Source organism: Cryptotermes secundus, unplaced genomic scaffold (assembly GCF_002891405.2).
Source record: "Cryptotermes secundus unplaced genomic scaffold, Csec_1.0 scaffold508, whole genome shotgun sequence".
In the NCBI taxonomy this organism is placed as follows: Eukaryota; Metazoa; Arthropoda; class Insecta; order Blattodea; family Kalotermitidae; genus Cryptotermes; species Cryptotermes secundus.
The window spans coordinates 1,393,713-1,411,305 of record NW_019733326.1 but is presented as its reverse complement, the minus strand read 5'-3'; the positions used below and the strand labels follow the sequence as shown (position 1 = coordinate 1,411,305).

The following is a 17,593-nucleotide window of genomic DNA, read 5'->3' as shown; positions in this document are numbered from 1 at the left end:
TCAGTTCCTCTGCTAAGTCACTCCCCTTAATTCCACTGATTGGGTAATTTTGAGAACTGGGGTTTACACAATTTCTGAATCTCCAATCAGCTAGCTGCAATTTGGGGCTTTGAACCTTAAAGTCCTAACATCGTTTTTGACAGTACACTGACAGATAACCTGCTTGGCGTGGGCTTCAAAACCGCCTACTTTTAAGTTACGACGTGCAGGACCTGTCAGTGATCGAATTCTCAAAGTTTGCCGCCGTGCTACTCACAAACAAAATTTCTCAGAAAAAGCCACAGGGGGTGTTTCCTGTGTAACATCAAGATTTGGAATAAGTCCATTCCTGAAAACAAGAATGTGACTATGTCCCACTGGCTTTGGTATTACTTGTTACCTGCACTTAATTTTTACTACTGATTATTCTAATTATTAAATTAGTGAGTGACAGTGGAGCGGTTACAGCTTGAATGCGTTAATGTTTTTCTGAACTTGAGCACGAGGCTTCGTTGTAGCATTAAAATGAACTAACTATTCATATCAAACGAACACTTAAAGGAGTTTATTTTATTTCAGGGCCCTATTAGTAGCTAGACTGTATAGCGCCAAATGGTAGGATTAATCAGTAAATTAGAATAGATTTTGAAGGAAATGTTCTTAGCCAAATTCCAGGATTTGCCTCGAGGAACTTGGGAAATCTACGATGAATATCAGCATAGCCGGTAATGCTACAGAGAGCCAACCGAACACCTCCAGAATACGGGTCTTGTACGTCGCCGACACTCCAGCCCTCTCGGTGAAGTTGTTTAAATAAACAACTGTTGCATTAGTGCAGTAATTAATACTATTATCCTTACGATTTTTTTTCTTTTTCCTTGGCACTACAGCCCCAGTGGGCCTAGGCCTACCTCCATGAACTTCTCCGTTCACTTCGTTTTTTCTAGATCTTACACATTCGGTAGGACTCCTTGGGCGAGTGATCAGCTCGTCGCCAGGCCTCTACCTGTACACAAACACAGAAAAACGCACACAAACATCCATGCCCTGAGTGGGATTCGAACCCACGATCCCGGCTTCCAAGCGAGCGAAGACAGTGCATGCCTTAGACCGCTCGGCTACCGTGACCGGCATCCTTATGAATAATCAAGTACAACTATTACCCATGCAAGTAGTATGTATCGACATATAGTTTCACGTGAATGAGTGAGTATATGTCGGGTTTTGATTGGTAATTGGATTTATTGAACACCTACAGATCGTAACTACAAGTATCTATAGCACTCTCTATAATTCACTAGAGCACGTACTGATTCTTATCCGTGTCCTGTGCATTCATCGGTTGCCGCCTGGTAACGGCTTCAACGCCGTAGTCGCCTCAGCTTCCGTCTTCACGTCCTTACTGGCCAGTGATTGCCAGAACTAACTAAACGCTAGACTTATACCGCGTATAACACCTCGGCACGGATCGCACAGAAAACACTTATCCTAGCAGAGTCAGAGTCAGGGTTACTTTACGGCTGGCAGTTTACCGACAATCAATTCGTCTTGGCGACAAACCCTTGAGACGCACGTCCAGAATTTATTTTCCAACTGAACACTTGCGGTTATAGTCCTTATGTGACATCCTCTCTGACGAGAAGATGGGTCCGTCGTTTACATTCCTGCTGGTCCTCAGGTACGAGTCCCGCAGGACTAATAACCACGTTTTACTGTCTCAGATCCTCAGGTCCGCGTATTTAGGTCCCCAGGAACAGGGTGGCCGGGTTATAGCTCCAGGTGCTGGGTCCCCTTTTCGTCGCTTCTTACGACTCGCAGGGCTACGGTGGAGGTATTCGACGCCGCCTCCAAACGGGATTATCCCACAGTTCTATTGTTGCGTCACGTAGCTGTCGCACGGACCGCGTAAAGTACACCGCTTCCCGCAGCCCTTCTATAACTGCGTGACGTTACCAAGAATGTGACGTGTTCCTCTATTGTATATGCAATCATGGCTACGCTGATAAGTTGTTTACCGTGCCCTAACCTGGTAACGGCTATCTACACGCTACAATATTGCAATGTTTGTCTTGTTCTGTGGCAGTTATTTACAGTTTGTCACAATCTTGATGTCAGCTTGTTCTTCTTCACTACTGTTCCACTGAATATCACAACTCTGTCTTCTTCCAATCGCTGCCAGCACGTTCCGCCATTTTTACTATGCGTGAACAGTGCATACCGCGCAGACTCAGCTGTACTGCCGCTCCTTGTCTCGCGACTGCTGTTCTAAGAAAGTTATTTCTAGAGAAGCGGCCTCCGTAGTCTAGAGGTAACGTTCCCACCTCATGACTCGTGGTACGCGGGTCAAACCCGGCGGAGGTCGTCGAATTTTTAAGGGCGGAAATATTCAGGCAGGGACTTTAAGTCGTGTGTCCCGTGTCGTAGCTTTACATCACGTAAAAGAACCTCATATCTCCAAAGGAGGTCACTGAGCCAAATTCAAGGACGTTTCCCGCCCAACAGTAGTCTCTAATGCCTCTGATAGATGGGGGAAGCATTATAGATACCGCCAAGCTAGTGGAGGCCGAACTCGCTGGCTCGGTCGGGACTGATGGTACGCACCAATCGGCAGGGTATATAGTATATCATAGAGGGAAGCACAATGGACCAATACTGGTCTAAGTGCATGGGGAAACCCACCCTCTTCGATAACTAACTAACTATTTCTAGAGAAGACCGGTACAGACACGAGAGACGAAGCACTTTGAGTTTCCGGAAGTTGCGAGAAGAAGGTGGCGGCGCGCGCTCATACGCGTCTTACTTCCCACACTCAGTCCGCGCGACAACATAAAGTCTGTTATGAAATGAGCGGCAGTTATGAAGTATGTGTTTCGCGATATTTCGTCACACCTGTACCGTTATGCATGTGTAATATCCCAAGGCTTGCCATTCCGTCGTTATTTTGTCTTCAAATGTCGTTAAACAACAGTCACAGTGCTTATAATGTGTCTGCACGTAATGTGGGGGCCGTTTTGTCGAACAAGTTACACCCGCCCCCACACGCTTCACTTCACGCGGTGTATGCCTCGACTAAATTCAGCGGAATGAGTCTTATATCCCAGGGGTACACGGGTGTTGGCTCGCTTACGTCGTTTTTATTTGGATGCGGGCTCGATCGGTTAACCCCCTAGCACAGGTTCCACAGGAACACCCTCACTCCCTGGCTTCTCCTCACTCACTCCCCGGCTTCCACTAACTAACTCCTTAACCCCGCTGCTGCTTCCAGAAACCCCGTTCTTAGCCATCTCGAACTTTCCACTGGGAGGTTTTCATGACCAAATACACGGACCCCTTCCGGTCTGCACACCTTCTAGAAGTTTCTCGAAGCTTCGATCCACAGGTCCTCCACCCCCACAGGCACGGACGAAAGAAGGTATACCTACTCCCCCTTGAATGCAATGGACTCACCAACCTCCCTTCTGTCCCTCGTAACAAAAGGCCAGTTCAGAGGACCATTAACCCTCCAGGGCATCTCACTTCCACAGCCAAACCCAATCGCTAAGCATAAACAGATAAGATACCTCCGTGAAGGGTGCGTACGGTTACAAAGTCTACTTCAGAGAGACTCTGATTTCACAAATAAAATTTCAAGTCGCTAAATAATGTCACGTGTACGGGTGACTTATAAGACGGGTTCTGGGTTGGATGATTGGATTTATTGACATCTTATAAATTCATAACTCGGGACTACAGGTAATACAGCGCTAACGCTGATATACATATTCGTACACTAGAGTTCACCGTTACACAAGCGTTACGGTCCTCAGTCCTCAATAGTCGTATCCTGGCAACGGATTCATTACAGTCTCACTATAATTTCAAATCACACATGAAGCCTTTGCACAGCCTAATTCCCTTCTTGCCACTATTCTGCAAGTGCCAATTCCGAAAACTCGACTCAGTTCTATTCCTCTGCTCCCAAGCTCATATCCTGGCAGGCTGGAGTCCCAAAACTGGTGGTAAAGGTGAGGCCGACTCATAAGACTGACAACCTCACCGCCATCTGTGAACCAATTGTCTATACAATGTGGGAACCTCGACGTCTCACAACCCTTTGCGCCTCCACCGTCTGTTCCAGAGTTAGCTTTACTTTTTACTTCCCATGTGTTGAATTTTAGAACATACAGAATAATGTGTGAGCCGGGATAGCGCAGTCGGTATAGCGACTGCCTACAGGCTGGACGACCGAGAGGTCGGAGTTCGAGTTCCAGTAGGCTCAGAATTTTCTCTTCTCCATATTGTCCAGATTGGCTCTGGTGTCCACCCAACCTCCTATCCAAAGGGTACCGAGGGTAAAGCGGCAGGGACGTGAAGCTTTCCACTCACCTCCAGCTAGTTGCCGAGGTCAAGAAAATGTGGATCTATACATCCACTACCCCATAATTCTTCATGGTGTAGTGCTTAATTATTTAAGCACAGGGACAACTTAATATTAACAGAAAAATATATGGCTACATTTTAATACAAGTGAAGATTACAAAATAAACTTGTAAAAAATGGAGTGCATAATGTTAATGTTGAATTAATAACTAGTGAATCTCACAAAATTTCTCTGTTATTCACTAAAAATCTGTAGTTAAATTCACTCGATTGAAAGAAATGTATGTCCATTGTTTAGTGGTGAATTTGTAGTCAGTGGTTATTATGGTGCTGTTTTGACAGTTGACGAAAGAGAGAGGTGCGTAGCTTTGGCAAAGTTTCCTTTATAGACAAAGTTTAGAGAAAACTTTTCTTCTAGATGGCAGGACCGCTTAATGTGTACTTTTTTCTATGCAGTTCTATTATCGCAGTGTAAATGTTGCCATTCTTCCAGAACTTCGCAAGTTGTTGAGGTTATGTATTATTGAAGAACTTCGCTTTCAAAAATTTCTGTTTCAGATTTCAATGGGCTTTGTTTTGCTCAAATACACAGAATCTGAATATCAGTTACTATAAATAATCAGACTTAGTTTTCAATTAGGGAATTACTTTGTGTATACACCCCTACTGAATTAAAATTAAAGTTTCAATTTCTCTTATGTAATGTTTAAAACTTCAATTTCCATCTCACAGAAGACACACTATATCTCCATTACAAAACCAAGTGGTTAATCCTGTGTAGTGGCATAACAGTTATCCCTTCTTACATTCATACAGAACAAATATACACATCTACGGGCAAAATAAAGCGTTTATATGCTAACGTACGTGGCATACATAGTAACCCGTGTCCTGAAGTGTTAATATTTATCATAGTATTATCACATGTATGAGACACTATAGCAAAATCGTGAAATAAAGATTAGTAACAGATGTTTTGAAAATGTGGCACAGTTCAGATATTTGGGAACGACGATAACAACTCAAAACCTGATTCAGGAGAATATTAAGAGGAGATTGAACTCGGGTAATGCTTGCTACCATTCGATCCAGAACCTTTTGTCTTTCTATCTGCTGTTCAAAAACATAAAAATTATTATATACAAAACTATAATTTTGCCTGTAGTTCTGTATGGGTGTGAAACTTGGTCTCTGACACTAAGAGAGGAACATAGACTGAGGGTGTTTGAGAACAGGGTGTTGAGGAGAATATTTGGACCGAAGAGAGACGAAGTGACGGGAAGTTGGAGAAAACTGCATAATGAGGAGCTTTATAACTTGTACTCTTCTCTAAGCTTAATTAGAATGATCAAGTTAAGGAGGATGAGATGGGCAGGGCATGTAGTACGAATAGGGGAGAAGATGAATGCATATACAAAGTACATGGTGGGGAAGCCAGACGGAAAGAGACCATTGGGAAGACAAAAGCGCAGGTGGGTGGACAATAATAAAATGGATCTTAGAGATATTGGATGGGATGGTATGGATTGGATTAATCAGGGACCACTGGAGGCTCTTGTGGACACGGTAATGAACCAACGGGTTCCATAAAATTCTGGGAAGTTCTTGAGTAACTGCCCAAATGGCGGCTTCTCAAGAAGGGCACAGCTCCATGAGTGAGTGATGAGTGTCTATAGACGGGGTTTGGATTGTGACTAGATTTATTGAACACTCACAGATCGTAACTACAAGTAATTATAGCGCCATTGCTAATTTCAACACTTTACAAATCGCTACAGCACAAGCTAAACCTTCTCAGTCTTCTTTCACTAGTCGTATCCTGACATCGCTTCTTCTGCAGGTCCGCCCGCTGTCGTAGAGGTCGACATCATGGTGAGAAGCATGGGCCCAATTTCTGAAGTTGACATGGTAAGTTTATGCACGCACTGCATCCAGGCATAAATTCATCTTCAATACGAACCAATAGATAATGGACGTAAACTTTCAAATTGTTGTCTCATCCTCATAAAAGAAACTGCAGAACAGCTAAGAGTTTGTTCCTGTGACATTTAGGATTATTGCAATATTGTAAGAAGTTCCATGCAGAACTCATAAAGCCTATTATACAAAATCATGAGAATGCAACACGCTATATGTACGATAAGTACACTTGACAAAGGCCAAGCTTATTCACAACAGACAAACCCATCTTCTCGTCAGAGAGGATGTTACATAAGGACTATGACTGCAAGGGTTCAGTTGGAAAAAATTATCTGGTCGTGAGTCTCGAGGGGCTTGGCGCTAAGACGAACTGATTTGCGCTAGCACCCAGTCGTAAAGTAACCTGACTTTGACTGTAACATAAACCTTACATTACTGTTGCTCAGTCTTCCAGTGCTACAAGTCTTGTGTTGATAATGTTATATTTGGCCATCATAAGTATATAACATGTGCAATTCAATTTATCTAATCGGTTAGCACAGTGGTCTCGTGCCTGAATATTTATAGGTTCGAGTCGTACTCGAGTCAGATAAATGTATTGCTTGCAGTTATGTTAGATTATTATTATTAAATTCTTATAATTATCATTATTATCATTGCTATTTTACTTTTAAAGAAACAAGGAACTTACAAGTAGTTACTATAGGATTCTGACGATGGTGTATAACACAGATATTTTGGGTTTTCGGTCCGGTGATTGAGGCTCGCTCTTTCTAACGGACCCAACAGAATAGGCGTTTTCCCTCCCCTGAGGATGGAAACAGATCCAGTTTCCGAAATATCGTGTTTTTCTTAGTTATCTTAAAACCAGGACGATGGATAAGGTCCGAAAACCCAATATCTCTTAAGGAACTTACAACTTAAATACTTACTATGACCAGCCTATTCTACGTTTATCAGACGTAACATCAATTTCCCACACTATAGCAATGTTTGTGCTTAGAATCAGTTACATTATTTGTATGTGTCTACTTTCAGGCCTAACTCTTCTTCCTATTTCCGGTGGTTCATTAATTTTCTGAAAACAAAAACAGATTCTTCGAATAACAGCTATGTTTTTGCCTTATAATCAGCAAAGTTACATCCTTTAAGTGAAAGGCAAAAAAGGTAAAGCTATCCCTGTAACAGGCCATGGAGGCCCATATGGTTGTGAGATGTTGAGGCTACCATATTTTCTCTATACAATCGACTCACAGATGGCGGCAAGGTTGTCAATCTTATGCTCCGGCCCCTCTCTACCCTCAAGGAAGATTTCTGGTACTCATTTCTGTTAGAGGCTGACCCCAGGGCCATAGTGAGGCTGGGAGGATTAGGCCAATTGAAAAAATCCACTTCATCGGGACTCGAATCCGCAATCTTCCTGCTTGCTTATTTCGAAAATGTATGAAATATTAGAGGGACTTAAATTAGTTGTCATTTTTATCGCACCCACCTCATAAGTTAGTATGTCCGACTTGTTATTATTGATTGTACAAAATTAAGAAGTACAAGGCATAGATAACAACCAGCGATGAAAAGTTCATAGCAGATTTCGCAAGAATCGATCAGTTGGTTCAAATATTAGAAGGAAGGTGAGTGGAAGTATAGTGGTCTCATAAACATGCGTTTTATTTTTTCTTTCACAAAAGGCCAGAACGCTAAAAAGTAATGTTTTATGTTCATAGAATAGACATGACAGTGACGCGACTCTCGGCCTGCCTACTCTTCGAGATATCCTGGCTAACAAAGAAGGACACTGTGTAAAGGCAGTGTAATCTAAGTTATCCTGTACTATTTTCAGGTATTTTTATTGCAGATTGGGTTTGTTGACCACTTACAGGGCCTAACTACAAATAACTATGATACTATCTCTAATTTCCACAGTTTACAAATCACTATAGCACACGCTAAGCCGTTTCAGTCTGCTTTCACTAGTCGTTCCCTGGAAACGGCTTCTAACACTGGGGAATCTTCAATTGCACCGGCAAAGTCTTCTCCTCATAGACACCCAAACAATTATCTCAGTGCTTCAACTGACTAACTCCTAGGCTGGAGGCCATTTCACACCAACCTCCTAGTCTTCTCTTAAGACTGACTTTCAACTGACAACTGACTTCAGAACACATAATGTCTTCTCAGTTTTCAGTAGTCGTTTCCTGGTAACGGATTTTAACACTGTCCTGCGCTTATGTCCTTACCGTCTGGTACACACTCCACAATTGAACTACTCTCAGTCAGAGTCAGAGTCAGAATTACTTTATGACAGAAGGTTCACCGCCAATCAGTTCGTCTTGGCTACAAGCCCCTTGAGATTCACGACCAACAATTTATTTTCCAACTGAACACTTGAGGTTATAGTCCTTAAGTAACGAGAGGATGGATCTGCCGTTTACAATTGCTGCTGGTCCTCGCCAGCACAGCCTTTCTCAGTCCAAGTCCAGCAGATCACCTGACCACATTTTACTTTCTCAGATTCGAGACTCCACAACCTGAAGGGCCAGGTCCCCGTATATACGAGTATATATCAGCCAGGTACAGGTGTCCCAATTATACCTCAAGGCACTGGGTTCCCTTTTCGTCGCCTCCTACGACTCGCAGGGCTACGGTGCAGTTATTCGACCCCGCCTCCACACGGTTGGTCCTCAAGCCCAATTGCCTTGTTTATAACCACTTTGCACGAACCGAGTAGAAAACACAGTTTCCAACAATAACTCTATTGTTGTAGAGACGTTTTTACAGCGCCGTTGCATAGCTGCGGTGGTTGTATTGTTGTTTGTTTCAAGGTCTTTGCCTTTCAACTGGTCTATATGCATACACACTTCAATTACTGCATCCTGAAACAGGCTACCCAGTGAATATATAGGCTTGCTTTCCAGTCGCATCGTCTGACATCCAGAACGTCATATTGCTTGAAGAATGCAGTCTTCTGGGATTTGGCACCGTGTATATGTGGTGTTAACCGACGTTTCGGAGGAAGCCACATGGCCATGACCAACCAACATAACAACCCCCCCCCCTCAGCTCACAGTTAAAGCCCAGCCAGTTAACCTTGCTATCTCTCCCCTACACAAAATCGCTTGTCCCGGCTCCCTTCCCCCACCCCTCCCACACCACTGCTTTCACTTGTTCACTTGCAGTTCATCCCCTTCCCTCTCTGCTCTAACGGTATACTCTTTAGTCTGCTTTATCGTGTCTCACGGTGTTGTCGCTTGCAGATTTACTTATACTTTTTCTTCAACCCTGAAGATGGGGGCGATACGTTCCTCCGAAACGTCGGTTAACACCACATATACACGGTGCCAAATCCCAGAAGACTGCATTCTTCATAGTCACCGCCGTGAAAGCCTCAAATCTTACACGTCATATTGCTTGTCTGAAACATCTGTGAGGACACGTGATTAGGCAAACCTTGCGGAAGAGAGCTCCTGTGTGCTGAACTAGAACAAATGTTTGGCGATTCGAACCCCCAACGTTTGTTGAGAACAGAATCTGGTAAATTTATAATGGCGACATGACGATATAGGTCACTATCTGATTATGACGTAGCCTCGAAGATGTTTTAGACACAGTTTAGCATTAACCTTCATTAAGAATATGTCGCTTCATTTACAGACCTACTCAATGGACTGCTATTTCCGGCAGTCGTGGGTGGACCGCCGACTTGCCTTTCAGGGCAACAAGGAGACGCTGGCACTCAGCATCTCAATGCTGCAGAGAATTTGGAAGCCAGACACGTATTTCTACAACGGGAAGCAGTCCTACCTTCACACCATCACAACACCAAACAAATTCGTCAGGCTGTACCAAGACGGAAGAGTGCTCTATTCCTCACGGTGAGTAGGTCTATGGGCCGACCACAGGGACCTTGCAGTTAAAGGCATGAAATGTCTTCGTCCGATAGAACGCTGGGATCGTGTGTTCGAATCCCACTCGAGAAATTGATGTCTGTGTACGTTTATTCTGTGTTTGTGTTGTGCTGTGTACAGACAGCGGCCTTGCAACGTACTGATCCCACGTCCGAGGAGCCCTACCGACTGTGTATTGATTAAGTAAAGTTGTTCCTGTGCTTAACTAATGAAGCACTAAACCATGAAGGTGTATGGTGAAGTATAAGTATAAACCCATGTTTTCTTTACCTCGGCACTAGTTGGAGTTCAGTGGTCAGCTTCACGCCCTGGCCCCTTTACCCCTGGAGAAAAGCCCCCCGTACCCATTGGATAGGAGGCTGGGTGGACCCCAGAGCCGGTCTGGACGACTTGGAGAAGAGAAAATTCTTTCCCCCACTGGACTCGAACTCCGACTCCTTGGTCGTCCAGCTCGTAGCCATTCGCTATCCCGGCTCGTGTGTATAGGATTAAGAAACTGAAAAAGCAGCTACGGTCCAACAAAGGACTGTAGAGTCATAGATAGGTAGGTAGGTAGGTAGAGGACAGTGTATTGTCTATGGAATGGGCGCTGGTTTTAGTCCCTTACGAATCTGGAAATAGATCTATACTATGCTCAAAATTCAGGAAAATACAAAAACTCCTTAGAGTCCTTAGCTTGGAAATATATTAGCGTTACAGATATGTAGAAGTTTCTTGCAATAATAATTTTAATGGGCCATGCCTAAAGAGATAAAACTAGAGATTACTGGAGTACCAAAAAATTAATTGAAACTGTTTATACGAACGTATGCATTTTCAACAATACCGGTAAAATAATCCGGTCAACAGGGGACGTTTAGAAAGTGATATTGGTCATCAGTATGTTGACAAAGTCACAGAGTAATTTTTTTTATTTAGCTTAGTCGGGGGTGGAGTCCAACTGGGTCCACTCGGCACTGCGGTCACTGATTGGCCTATTGTAGCCTGCCCAGGGTGATTATGATGATGGAGACCGAAGTACTCGGAGAAAAACTCGCACCAGCGCCACTTTGTCCACAACAAATCCCACTTGACCAGACCCGGGATCGAACCCGGGCCGCCGCGGTAGGAAACCAGCGACTAACCGCTTGAGCTATGGCGCGGCCAAGTCACAGAGTAGCTATAGAGTAAAAGTAAGGTAAAGCTATCCCTGTAACAGGCCGTGAAGGCCTACAGTGTTGTGAGACGTCGAGGCTCCCACATTTTCTCTAGACAGTCGGCTCACAGATGGCGATAAGGTTGTCAGCATTAGCGCCGGCCGCCCTTTATTCCCCCCAGGAATATTCCTGGTACGCATTTGTTAGAGGCTGAGGCGACCCCAGGGCCATAATGCAATTGGAATGATTAGGTAAATTTAAAGAAATCTACCTCACCGGAACTCGAAACGGCGACCTTCCGGTTTGTAGCATAGTGCCTCAAGCAACTATGCTACCGCGTTAAATATCATTCCTAAAGATAAACTTACACTGAGGAAACATTTGAACACTGCAGGCTGAACTGTTTTCTATAAATCTTCTCACGTATGCTGGTGCATTTTGTTACGGGCAAATTTAAAACGATTGAAACAAATTACAAAAAGTAACGGCAGGCAGCAGCACATGCGCACGTGAATATAAACAAATGCAGGCTGAAATAGCAGTTATCTGAAACCCTAACAGTAAACTCAACTGCGCATGCGCTAGCCTCCATTAAACGAATTCTGGTTCGCATTAAACGCGACCTGGTATCGTTGTACAATTCGCATTAAATCAGATATCGCATTAATCGCGACGTAGCTGCATAATCAATTTAATTTTGCAATGTAACTTTCCAGAAATATTCCACATCCTTCCTAACAAATTAGTCGCGTGCCTCCGGAGGTTGCATCCCACACTTTGCAAACCACTGCCTAAAATGGAAAAGTCCTCTTTGAGGAAGACGAAACATGACTTGTTTAGATGCCTGCCAATTAATTGTCACGATATGAGCAAAAGAACAGCTTGAATTAAATTTCATTTACCGAGAAGACAAAAAATATGAACAGGAGAGGTTGTGAATACCGTCCCTGTTGTTCGCCGTCCCCGTGCTGTCACTGCGACATCGGCTGAAGGGAATGACAAAACAGAAGAAGGCCCTTTTATCACGATAGCAGCTTCCACGATATAAATCTATAACGAGTGCACTGCAGACAGAGCAGACTCAATAGTGGGGAAATTTAATAAATTAAATAAGAAAGAAACCAAGTAACTTACTGATATTAAAATAATATTCGAGAAGAACCTGACATCAAAAAGTTAAGAGGTAGCATTTATTTTATGCTGTGCCAACTTATATCATATTGTCACATTTATTATGAGAGATAATAGACGAAATTTTCCATTTGAGTAGATTTATTGACCATTTTAACATACAGCTCGTAATTACAGTTAATTATAACCCCATCGCTGATTTTCACACTTTAAAAATCACGCTAAGTCTTTCCCAGCCTGCAGTGACTTCACTAGACGTTCCCTGATAACGGCTTCTAACAATGAATATTCCTCTACTTCCCGGCTCAAATTCTTTCTGAACCGTGGCTCCCTTCCAACTGCCTATTCTTCAAGTCAAAGCCACATTGTGACTGACAGTCAGTCAATCAGTCTTGGTGTCGAGCCCCACTGTTTGACAGTTGCGGTCTTGTCATTGTGGGGCGCCCTCTCTGACGAGAGGACGGGTCTGTCTTTTGTCAGAGCCATTCCTTACAGTAGTTAAGCCATTTGTCATAATGAAAAGGATATTTACCTTTTACATGTTAAACATGTTAATAAATGTATATAAACAATATACAGGGCCTCTGTCAGTCCAAGCTCAGTGCAGCAGATTTTGCCCTAATTTCTAGTAGCTTCCGCTACAACGGCAGTCTAGTCACTTGAACGGCCGTATGCTTGATCACCGCCAAGTTTAAGCCTCTTATACTTTCTATGCCGGGCTTCGCCTTGTACAATATTGCGAATATTTTCGTTGTCGTGATTTTGTATGACTTCTGCTTGTTACTTGCATAATTTTGTATAATCATATATGTACGGAATTTTGAAAGCCATGTGTAAATCGTGAACCGGTGTGCACCTTGGAAAATTGCCAATGGTGCGGAGAACCTTGTTTTGCAGTCGCTGCAATTGCCTATTCTTGCCCCCAAGTCCAAGTCCAAGTCTAAGTCACATTGCGACTGACGGTCTGCCAGTCAGTAAGTCTTGGTGTCATATTTATTAGTGTTTGACATTTACGGTCTTCTTTCTGTGGGGCGCCCTCTCTGACGAGAGGATGGGTCTGTCTTTTGTATATGTTCTGGCCCTTGCCAGTGCAGTCTTTTTAAGGTCTGAGCCCTTGGGACTCGATACCATATTTTACTGTCTCAGATTTGAGACTTCCCTTTTCGTCGCCTCTTACGACTCGCAGGTTCACGGTGGAGGTATTCGACCCCGCCTCCACATGGGCAGCCTATTCTTGCTTCACTTGCCCGCCTTATAACCCGTTTGCACGGACCGATTAGAAAACACCGTTTCCAGCAGTACCTCTATTGTTACATGGTTATCCGTTGCGGTGGGAACGTTTTCACCGAGCCGTTGCCTATAAACGGGTCTACACGCTACAGTATTATGTCACCATAATCCAACAAAACAGAATGTATGTTAGTAAAATATTCACCCCGGGCCTCGTTATTTGCAATGAGACATTACAAAATGGCCGTATACGTATGCGTCTTTTGTTTTCTCATTGCGTGACGCCTACTTCTTATTCTTAGCCTGATCTATCAAACAGGTACAAAATCAGCCATAACAGTTGACGTTGCTGCATACATTCACACTCATACACCCCCATCTATTTTTCTTTGAGGGGTCGGGGTTGCTTCACAACTCTGTCAGTGACTAGGTAAGAAAGCGTCGAATGGCGGGCGATAGATGAATGGAGAATTGGAAAGAATCGGTCGCGTTTTAATTGAGGGGTATTTGTCTAAGGGGGATATTGAAAATCACGAAAAGATTTAAGTCACGATAGTATAGATAGTATAACGGCCGAAATTCGAACCCACCACCGTCGGAATATGGGTCTATGGCCTTACCCCTATACCTACCCGCTCGGTGTGTCTAGTTGATCAGAACACTTTTCAGTTCATCATATTGTCGCGTGTGTGGAGTGGTTATAGGAGGGGGGGGGGCTTAGTAATCCGATTTATTGAATACTTACATGACATAACTGCAAATAACTATAACAGTGTTACATACTCCAAAGATTTTGTAACGACAGCACAAATTAAATGTCCTCATTTTGCTATTTCTTCACCAGTCGTTGCCTAGTGACGAATACCAACAATTTCCTCTGCTTCCGTGCTCACGTTCTTACCGGATGGTGACTCTCTCACAACTAATTCATTGCTCCAACTGTCGACTTTCAACTATCTAACCCTCACTAACTGCCCTGCTTGTAATATCTCGGCAAGGACTGTACCTCTCTTTCTGTTTCCATTTGTTGCCGTGGAAACATGCTTGTTTGCGAAGCCGTTACTCAGTAGTGACCGTCGTGTATTTGCTTATCTCGCCGTCGTTGCCCAGCAACTGGTCTACATGCCACATTATTAAAAGTACAAAAGAAGAGAATATATTTCAAAATACAACAAATTTTCGTTATTCCCCTTAATTATTATTATTATTATTATTATTATTATTATTGTTATTATTATTATACCTTGACGGATTGGGCGCTCTGGACTATGCCTGTTCAGAATTAATAAATTCTGAAATTGTGAATCTTGTAGACAGTCGGTAGAATTCCCTGAACGGGGGATCAGCACGTCGGGAGGACATTACCTACATAGGACGTCACAAAGACGGAAATAATGCAAATAACCATGCCTCGAGTGGGATTCGAAACCACGGTTCTAGTGTTTGAGCAGTCGAAGAAGACATTTCGCGGCTTCGACTGCGGGGCCACTGTGATCGTCGTGCCCCTTAATTGATTAAAATTAAATTTCTGCAATTAATAGCTGCACTTCCTTTAATGAATACACAACTTTTAACATACAGTCATGTTTTTATACCGCAGAAAAGTGCACTATGCTTTTCAGTTGATATCAAATCGCTATTAATTAAATATTTTCATGAATCGATGTGTAGGATTTGAGAAAAAGAATTAATTTTAGAGTAATGTTCTTTGCCACCGAATGTAGAATATTGAACTTCTTTCTCTCGATTTCTGATCCTTCGTCACAACTCAGTGAGTCTGAAATTTCTCTTCAGGGACCAGGTCTGTAGGTGGGAGGTGTTACATTAAACGGGACGCTAGCTTTCTAAGCGTACGATCAGACCTGAGAACGCTCAATATGAGAACTAATTCAGCTACACAAAGATATTAGTACTCGAAGCACTGACGCCCGTGTCAGAGTACATCAAATCGGATTAAATCTCATTAGTGAGTGAGCTGGGCTTGTCAGAAAACGTCCCCTTGGGAAACTGCTTACGAGCTGTCGCGACAATAAGTCTCATAATCCTCCCACGTGGGTTTACGAGACACTCTTCGTTCAAACGCAACATCGCCGAGAGGTGCAACAAAGAAAACAAAATGTATCATTCCGTTCCGAGAATTCAGTATGGTAACTGGCCACGTTCTGGGGTATCAGGTTTCGATCTCCGGTAGGGACAGGGATTCTTCTCTTCGCCGCAGCGTCGACGCCCGCATCTCTGGGACCCACCCACCCTATACAATGGATGATGGACGAAAACTTTCCGCCAAGAATTAAGCGGCAGATATTTTTTATTGTGAAAGGTAACTGTAAATACAAAAAAAGACCTAGATAATGCCCATCCGGCCTTCTGTAGCACATTCTTATAAATATCTCATTCTATTACAGCGGTCTCGCCGCGATTCTTAATATAGATCTTAACTTAAGCTGAGAGTTTGCTGTTCATAATCAGTGCAGTTACTTCTTTTGCTTTTCTTACATATCTATTTTATATAAATATAGGATTGTTTATGAAGTAACAGACGCCTTGCAGAAATCTTTTTACTTCTAGCCTTAAGAGCTCTGTAACTGCCTTTGGGAATTATTTTCTGCTGTTCTCAGACAGAATGTCCATCACTGTTGCCCTTTGCCCCTCGTACAGTTCGCAGTCCCAGAAGACATATTCTTCCGTCTGCGGCCCGTCACTACGTTCGCATTCGGCCGTGGACACAATGTTAAATCTGTTTAGGCTGGCCATGCGTGCCATCTAGTGTTCACAGTAAGAATTACGTAATCTGTACCTTCTGTGCATAACTAATCTTCATGCCATGAAGATGTGTGGGGGAGCGGAGGTCTGTTTCACGGTATTTTACGTGGGCAGTAGATAGAGATGTTTAGTTCCATGCTCCGGCGACAGGGCTGAAAATTGGGGGGGGGGGTTGTAGACGCGTCTACCTTCTTCCAGAGGTTTTCTTCAAAAGCCATTTCCAGTGTCCAAAGCCCTCCCCAACACCGACACGTGCAGAAATAAATCTTTTGTAGAAAGGAACAGGGAACAGATGCACTGTATATCCGCTGTAATATGTGTTCATCATTATCCAGGCTTTTCAACCGATGCTCGAACGTCTGTCTAGTTCTGAAAAGCCATTTTCCTGTCTGGCGTTTTACCCACGGGGAAAGAGCCTTGGATATCTATTGGATAGGAGGCTGAGTGGGTCAGGCCATACCCAAGTCGCTGTGTGGACTATCACAGCTCAAAGAAAATGAAACAGAAGTAATTTGAAACATATGTCCTTTCGTTTTTATTCTCAACCTCACACACCACACCTTGGGAACGGCAGTAACAAATCAAAATTTGATTCATGAGGACTTGAATAGGAGACTGAATCCCATTAATGCTTGCTTCCATTCAGCCCAGAACTACGTATTTGTCTTCTCGTCCGCTGTTTGAAAACGTAAAAATTAGAACAAACAAAACTATAATTTTGCCTGTGATTTTCTATGGGTGTGAAACTTGGTCTCTGACATTAAGGGAGGAACATAGAGTGAGGGTGTTTGAGAACTGAGTGCTGAGGAGAATATTTGGACCGAAGAGAGATGAAGTGACGGGAGGTTGGAGAAAACTGCATAATGAGGAGCTTCACAACTTGTGCTCTTTGCTAAGTATAATTAGAATGACCAAGTCAAGGAGGATGGGAAGAAGATGAATGCATATAGGATTTCGGTGGGAAAACAGAAGGAAAGAGACCGCTAGGAAGACCAAGACCTAAGTGAGTGGATAATATTAAAATGGATCTTAGATAAAATGTGGTGGTATGGACTGAAGTGGCCTGTCTGAGGACTGGGACCAGTAGAGGACTCTTGTGAACACGGTAATGAATCTTCGGCTTTCATAAAATTTCGGACTCAGCCTCTAACAGAAGTGAGTACCAGGAAT

At 43.4% G+C, this 17,593-nt stretch overlaps 1 protein-coding gene across 6 annotated transcripts in view; it reads left to right on the top strand.

The window, feature by feature from the left end:
• The window catches only part of LOC111867986 (gamma-aminobutyric acid receptor alpha-like), a 167,150-nt gene that overhangs the window by 97,923 nt on the left and 51,634 nt on the right, over positions 1-17,593 (top strand). For 5 of the 6 annotated variants that reach the window (XM_033752894.1, XM_033752895.1, XM_023858258.2 and 2 more), the window contains 2 exons: positions 6,179-6,246; positions 9,910-10,130. In XM_033752894.1, the coding sequence (XP_033608785.1) occupies positions 6,179-6,246; positions 9,910-10,130 (289 nt within the window). The remainder of the gene's footprint in view (positions 1-6,178; positions 6,247-9,909; positions 10,131-17,593) is intronic. The other variant, XM_033752896.1, reaches the window with a different exon arrangement.